General features: G+C 61.1%; 1 protein-coding gene across 5 annotated transcripts in view; it reads left to right on the forward strand.

The window, feature by feature from the left end:
- The window catches only part of MYO1G (myosin IG), an 18,171-nt gene extending 12,277 nt beyond the window's left edge, over window positions 1-5,894 (forward strand). For 2 of the 5 annotated variants that reach the window (XM_017524588.2, XM_037737097.1), the window contains 10 exons: window positions 636-710; window positions 894-1,026; window positions 1,766-1,932; window positions 2,349-2,556; window positions 2,769-2,992; window positions 3,535-3,679; window positions 4,100-4,204; window positions 4,396-4,509; window positions 5,425-5,579; window positions 5,654-5,894. In XM_017524588.2, the coding sequence (XP_017380077.1) occupies window positions 636-710; window positions 894-1,026; window positions 1,766-1,932; window positions 2,349-2,556; window positions 2,769-2,992; window positions 3,535-3,679; window positions 4,100-4,204; window positions 4,396-4,509; window positions 5,425-5,579; window positions 5,654-5,810 (1,483 nt within the window). In that variant the 3' untranslated portion in view covers window positions 5,811-5,894. Of the gene's footprint in view, window positions 1-635; window positions 711-893; window positions 1,027-1,765; window positions 1,933-2,348; window positions 2,557-2,768; window positions 2,993-3,534; window positions 3,680-4,099; window positions 4,205-4,395; window positions 4,510-5,424; window positions 5,580-5,653 lie in introns of those variants that run through there. The other 3 variants (XR_005199459.1, XR_005199460.1, XM_037737098.1) reach the window with 3 other exon arrangements.
- Window positions 5,895-6,535: the final 641 nt, after the last annotated feature.

Raw genomic sequence — 6,535 nt, forward strand, 5'->3', positions numbered from 1 at the left:
CACGCCACCATGCCTGGCTAATTTTTGTATTTTTAGTAGAGACGGGGTTGGCCAGGATGTTGGCCAGGATGGTCTTGATCTCCTGACCTCATGATCTGCCCATCTCGGCCTCCCAAAGTGCTGGGATTACAGGCGTGAGCCACTGTGCTGGTTCTGGCACTGACCTTTCTAGCAGTCCAAGAACTAGACAGTGATTTTGAGGCTCTCAGTGTCCACACATGAAAATAGACCTAGGACTCAGGAGTTCCTAGTCATAGCTATGGACAGTAGCCGCTGTTTATCAAAACTCAGTAGGCACTGTTCTGAGCAATTGATGTACACTGAGGCACAGAGAGGTTGAATGGCTTAGGCAAGGTCACACAGCATGCATATGGTAGATGCAGGACTCAGTGCTAGGACATCTGGCTTTAGAGCTGGGGGCTTAACCACTTAACTCAACTTCCAGGAGAGAAATGTCTCCTGAGGGAGGGAGTCTTAGGTGATGAAAGAGAAAGCAGGTGTGAGGGGGAAAGAGAGGAGCCAAGGCAGAGGGAGGAAGAGAGACTGATGGGAAGAGAGTGGGGCTGCTGGGGTTATCAGCACTCTGACCTGGCAACCCCCACCCCTGCTCCCTCACTGGCCCTGGCTTCTGGCAGGTACTCCGTGGAGGGCTTCATCGACAAAAACAGAGATTTCCTCTTCCAGGACTTCAAGCGGCTGCTGTACAACAGGTGAGCATGGCTTGCTGGGCACCAAAGGGAGGGCCAGGGCCCTGGCGTCCCAGAGACTCTGGGGTCTGACCCCCACCCCCACCTGATGAGTAGGGTGAGGGTCAGGCATTGACTATCGGCAGCACAGAGGCAGGCGGGGCTGCCCTCCCTGAGGGTGGGTAGGAATGTGGCCTGTGTCTGCAGCACAGACCCCACTCTGCGGGCCATGTGGCCAGATGGGCAGCAGGACATCACAGAGGTGACCAAGCGCCCCCTGACAGCCGGCACACTCTTCAAGAACTCTATGGTGGCCCTGGTGGAGAACCTGGCCTCCAAGGTATGTCCCAAACCTCCCCACCCTGGCTCTTCTGGATCCTTCTCTCTGTCCCTTAGGTGCCAAATAGGGTCCCAACCACCTCTATACACCATAGTGGTGGGGGGAGCGTTCTTGTCCTGTCTATATGAGCCACATCTGCTCTAGCAGGGGACTCCATCCACTGCACAGGTGAGACATGTGGCCTCAGGGGCTGGGCTGAGGCTTGATCAGTTATGGGGAACCCAGCTTTCTCCTTGCCCCATTGTCTCTTGAACAGGGAGGGGCTTGGAGAGACCCTGCTGGGGGGCTGGCTTGGCCCAGCCTAGCTCTTGGCAAAAACCCAGGATTCTACTGGCAGGTGGGGCCAGAGGGACAGGAAACTAGCACAAGCTTTCTTGGGGAGCTTTGGATCCAAAGTCAGAGGGGTAACAGGTGAAGGGTAGGGGAGAGGACATGTTAGGGTGAACTTAGCAACAGAACATCAAGAGATGTCAGCTGTTCTTGGAAGGAGAGAAGGAAGGCAGATGGGGCGAGGCCTGCTCCTGTCCCCCTTACTCCCGGGCTGGAACCTGGCTCTGAACCTGGCCTCACTGGCCTCTGCCCAACACTTAGGACTTCCAGGGCCCTTGTTCTGCTGAGTTCCCTTGTTCCCAACTCTCCTCCTGGCCTGAGACCTTGAGGGTTTGGGAAGCCCCTGGTGTGGGGCAGGGTGCACAGTGCTGCTGGGCAGACCCTTTCCAAGTCCCCTCTGTCCCTGCAGGAGCCCTTCTACGTCCGCTGTATCAAACCAAACGAGGACAAGGTGGCTGGGAAGCTGGATGAGAACCACTGTCGCCACCAGGTCGCATACCTGGGGTTGTTGGAGAATGTGAGGGTCCGCAGGGCTGGCTTTGCTTCCCGCCAGCCCTACTCTCGATTCCTGCTCAGGTACTGGCACTTGCCACCCATCACTCTGTAGGCCATAGTCCCTGTGTGGAGCCCAAGGGGTAGGAGCAGAGGGTCCCCAAACAGCACATCACAAACAACAATGCAAGGAGGAACCAGCATGCTGTTGGCCTCAAGATACCAAAATGTCTGGGAGGACATGTGTGTGAGCACACGCATGTGGGGACACACAGGTGGGAACACCGGTGTGAGGGCTGCATGAGGACATGTGAGGATGTGTGTATTATAGGGAGACAAGTGTGCACAGGTGTCAAAGGTGCTCCAGAAACTCACTGAGAGGATTTCTGCCCGGGGGACACTCTGTACCACTGCTGTCCCCTCAGGTGTGGGGTGGGCAGGATGGGCTCCATGATCTCTCCTTGAAGGCTGGGCCACATTGCCCTATCCTGTGGTGACAGGTACAAGATGACCTGTGAGTACACATGGCCCAACCACCTGCTGGGCTCTGACAAGGCAGCTGTGAGCGCTCTTCTGGAGCAGCATGGGCTGCAGGGGGATGTGGCTTTTGGCCACAGCAAACTATTCATCCGCTCGCCCCGGACACTGGTCACACTGGAGCAGAGCCGAGCCCGCCTCATCCCCATCATTGTGCTGCTGTTGCAGAAGGTGAGGTGGGTGGGGCAGGCAGGCATCCACTATGGGGATGGGGAAAGCATGTGTCCCAGGGGCCACAAACACTCTTGTAAGTTTCACAGGCATCTCTGCTTGATGGAGACAGGCCATGGAGTGCTCAATAAATGCTTAGGGCCAGGGTTGGGGTTCAGGGTCGGGGCCTGGCTGAATTTGACTGTGTATCCCATCCCGCCTGGCCCACCCAGGCATGGCGGGGCACCTTGGCAAGGTGGCGCTGCCGGAGGCTGAGGGCTGTCTACACCATCATGCGCTGGTTCCGGAGACACAAGGTGCGGGCTCACCTGGCTGAGCTGCAGCGGCGATTCCAGGCTGCAAGGCAGCCGCCACTCTACGGGCGTGACCTTGTGTGGCCACTGCCCCCCGCTGTGCTGCAGCCATTCCAGGACACCTGCCAAGCGCTCTTCTCCAGGTACTGTCCTCAGCCCACCACACTTTCCATTCAGCCAGCATCCACTGAACACCTGAACCCATCATCCTGGGCCTGCAGTGCCTGGATGGGAGTACACACCAGCCCCCTGACAGGTGGGAAGGGGGGTGCTGTGCCACATTAGCTGACTGTCCACATCCCACAGATGGTGCAGACCCCTGACCATCTTGGGTACTATGATGGGCATTCAAGGTCCAGGGCTGCAGCCTGCAGGGGGAGGCCCGTCAGAGCTAGGAAGTCGGGGGATTCTGCATCTGAGCAGGGTCTTGAGGCTGAGTAGGAGTTCTCCAGAAGGAGGGGCACAGAGCATGCTCAGATGGAAGGGTTCTGGGCAGCTGCTATTCTTTGGGCCACCTTCTAGGAAGAAGTGTTAGGCACAAGGGGACGAGACCAGAGAGGCCAGCAGAGGGGACATGAAATGCAGCCAGTGCCAGGCTGAGGGCTCAGCTTCCTCCGTGGAGAGGGGGTTCAGGGAGCACAGTAACACATGGCCAGCATTGGTCTGACTGCATGCCCTCTCCCAGGTGGCGGGCCCGGCAGCTGGTGAAGAACATCCCCCCTTCAGACATGGCTCAGATCAAGGCCAAGGTGGCCGCCATGGCGACCCTGCAAGGGCTTCGTCAGGACTGGGGCTGCCGGCGAGCCTGGGCCCGAGACTACCTGTCCTCTGTAAGTGCTAGGCGAATCCAGGGCTGCCAGGGGGAAGTGGCCTGCCAAGAGGGCTCTTGGCTAACGCTGTGTACAGGTCCCCCCAGATGTCCTCTACCAGGCCTGGGGTTGTCTGTCCTGGTGGCCCTGCACCCCAGTCCCCACCAGAGCTCTGCAAGGTCTCAACCTGGGCTTCAGGAACAGTGGCCTTTGGGGGTGGGTGTGGACGACAGGAGGGCCAGACTCAGACGCAGCCTAGAAATCAACACAAGAGGGCTCTGTGCCCTCGGGAAATCCAGGGCTGCTCAGCTCACGAACATGTCTGTGACTCAGTTTCCCGAGATGAAGGACAGTTGTGCTGATTCACACAGTGCTGCCATCAACTGAGTCTGGTCCTATGACTCAATCCCAAGCAGTCCCCTCCCCTCCATCTGTCCTCAGGCTACTGACAATCCCACAGCATCAGGCCTGTTTGCTCAGCGACTAAAGACACTTCGGGACAAAGATGGCTTCGGGGCTGTGCTCTTTTCTAGCCACGTCCGCAAGGTTAGAAGCTGATGCTGAGTTTTGGGGGGGCACTTGGGAGAGACTGGAGGCAACCCCAGCACAGTCCCAGCTGCTCCTGACACTCCCAAAACTGTCATCACTGGGGAGGGGAGCCAGTAGGGACTGCCGGGGCTGGGGCCCTGATGGGTGACAGGGCAGCACCAGCCTGGGCCCAGCCACCTCTCCCACAGGTGAACCGCTTCCGCAAGATCCGGAACCGGGCCCTCCTGCTCACGGACCGGCACCTCTATAAGCTGGACCCCGACCGGCAGTACCGGGTGATGCGGGCTGTGCCCCTTGAGGCGGTGAGCAACGTGGGTTGCGGGCAGTGCGCAGCATCTGCAAGGGGCACTGCTGGGCTGCCGGGGGCACTGCCTCAGTCTTCTCCCCCACTGTCTAGCTGTGATGGTCCAGACCATCCTAAAACTCAGCCGTTGGTGGCACCCAAATTGAAAACCCTGCAGTGGCTTCCCACGCCCACAGGGTTAGGGGTCTGGTCCTGTGATCCCCACCATCACAGCCACCTTTCCCTACACTCCCACACTCTAGCTAAGCCAAATGGTCTCCTGTCCCGACTTGTGCCCGACTGGGGGTTCTCCCACCCGGGCATGCTGGGACCTGAGTCCCCGTCACAGTGTTCAGGGCCTCCTTTGGGATATTGTCCCCCAACTCTGGAACCTTCTGCCGGGCCCTGTGGCCTACTTGTTCCCTTCATTAGCAGCTGCTATTCCCATAAATTGTCTTGCACACAAGACGGGGCAGAGATCAAGGCCAGACTACCTCTGGGTCTCCCAGAGTTTCAGGAGTCCCATGACTATCCCAAAAGAAGGGGCAGGGATGCCGCAGCCGGCCCGCAGCCGGCGAGGTTGTTTAAATGTAGTAAAAGTGACCTAGAACTAAAAACGGCTCCTCCAGGCGGTAGTAGCATATGCAAGAGCTCAGCAGCACAGGCGAGCAGTGGCGGCCCTATTGGACAGCAGGGATCTAGAACCCTTCGTCCTGGAGAAAATCCTATTGTGCAGCGTCCTCGCCCAACTTTCCCCCTAGTCAGCAGGGTCCGGAAAGGGAGGAGGGGGGCGGTGGGGAGCTGGTAGCCCCGGCGAGGGCGGCGCTCCCGGGTGCCGGTGCGGGTTCGGGAGAGGCTTCCTGGGAGGGGGTGAGTCCGACCGGGCTGGGGTGCGGGTCGGGGCGGCTGCACCCTGACCCCGCGCTCCGCTCAGGTGACGGGGCTGAGCGTGACCAGCGGAGGGGACCAGCTGGTGGTGCTGCACGCCCGTGGCCAGGACGACCTCGTGGTGTGCCTGCACCGCTCCCGGCCGCCGCTGGACAACCGCGTCGGGGAGCTGGTGGGCGTGCTGGCCGCGTACTGCCAGGGGTAAGTGCGGGCCGGGCGGTGGCAGGCGCGGAGCCCCGGCCGCCGGGCCGCCCTGACCCCTCCTCCTGCCGCAGGGAGGGCCGCGCCTTGGAGGTCCGCGTCTCCGACTGCATCCCGCTGAGCCAGCGCGGGGCACGGCGCCTCGTGTCCGTGGAGCCCAGGCCCGAGCAGCCAGAGCCCGATTTCCGCTGCGCCCGCGGCACCTTCACTCTGCTCTGGCCCAGCCGCTGAGTGCCCGCACCCTCCGCACCCCGAGGCCACCGACTGTACGCCCCCCACGCCCCGCGCGCTGCCAATAAACCCCCTGAGTCCGCCCGCCCGCATGCTAGCCGCTGCCGCCCCACCTGTAAGGGCTCCGGCTGCTGCCTTGGCCGGGTCGGCCCGCGCCCCGCTTACCCGCTGGGGCCCCGACTGCAGGAAGCCCGGCGACCCGGCTGGGGACAGGAGCCGCTCTCCACAGGAAGCAGTGCCCTTTGTGCCCCCGCCTTCCCGGTCCACGTTGTTGTCCCTTGACCCTCTCCACAGGGCTCCTGGCCTTGTTCCTACTGCGCCACTGAGGAAGGCTTGGGGTTCATCTTCCGGCAGGGCTGGGGAGCACACCTGAGGACAGAATAGCCCCGAGAGCTGTCACGGGATGTGCTGCCAAGCCGTCGAGGCCCAGGGCTGACGCTGTCCCAGCCGCGAGCTGTCCCTCCTGGATGTGGGTGTCTGAGGCCCTGGGACTGACCTCTGGAGTCTAGTAACTGAGAAACAGGCCCTGCAGCCAAACTCCCAGCCCCCGGGAAAGACCCATAGGGAGGTCTTGAGAGACACCCGAAGCCCCCAGGCTGACCACCCCTTCCCCAGGCCTACCCCAGCCTAGACCTCCTGCAGCTCTGCGAGCCTTCAGCGGCTCTCAGGCGCCAGGCCCTCAGCCCCCTCAGCCCCTCAGCCTCCTCAGCCCCCTCAGCCCCCTC

This window comes from Cebus imitator, unplaced genomic scaffold (assembly GCF_001604975.1).
Source record: "Cebus imitator isolate Cc_AM_T3 unplaced genomic scaffold, Cebus_imitator-1.0 Scaffold34, whole genome shotgun sequence".
NCBI lineage: Eukaryota > Metazoa > Chordata > Mammalia > Primates > Cebidae > Cebus > Cebus imitator.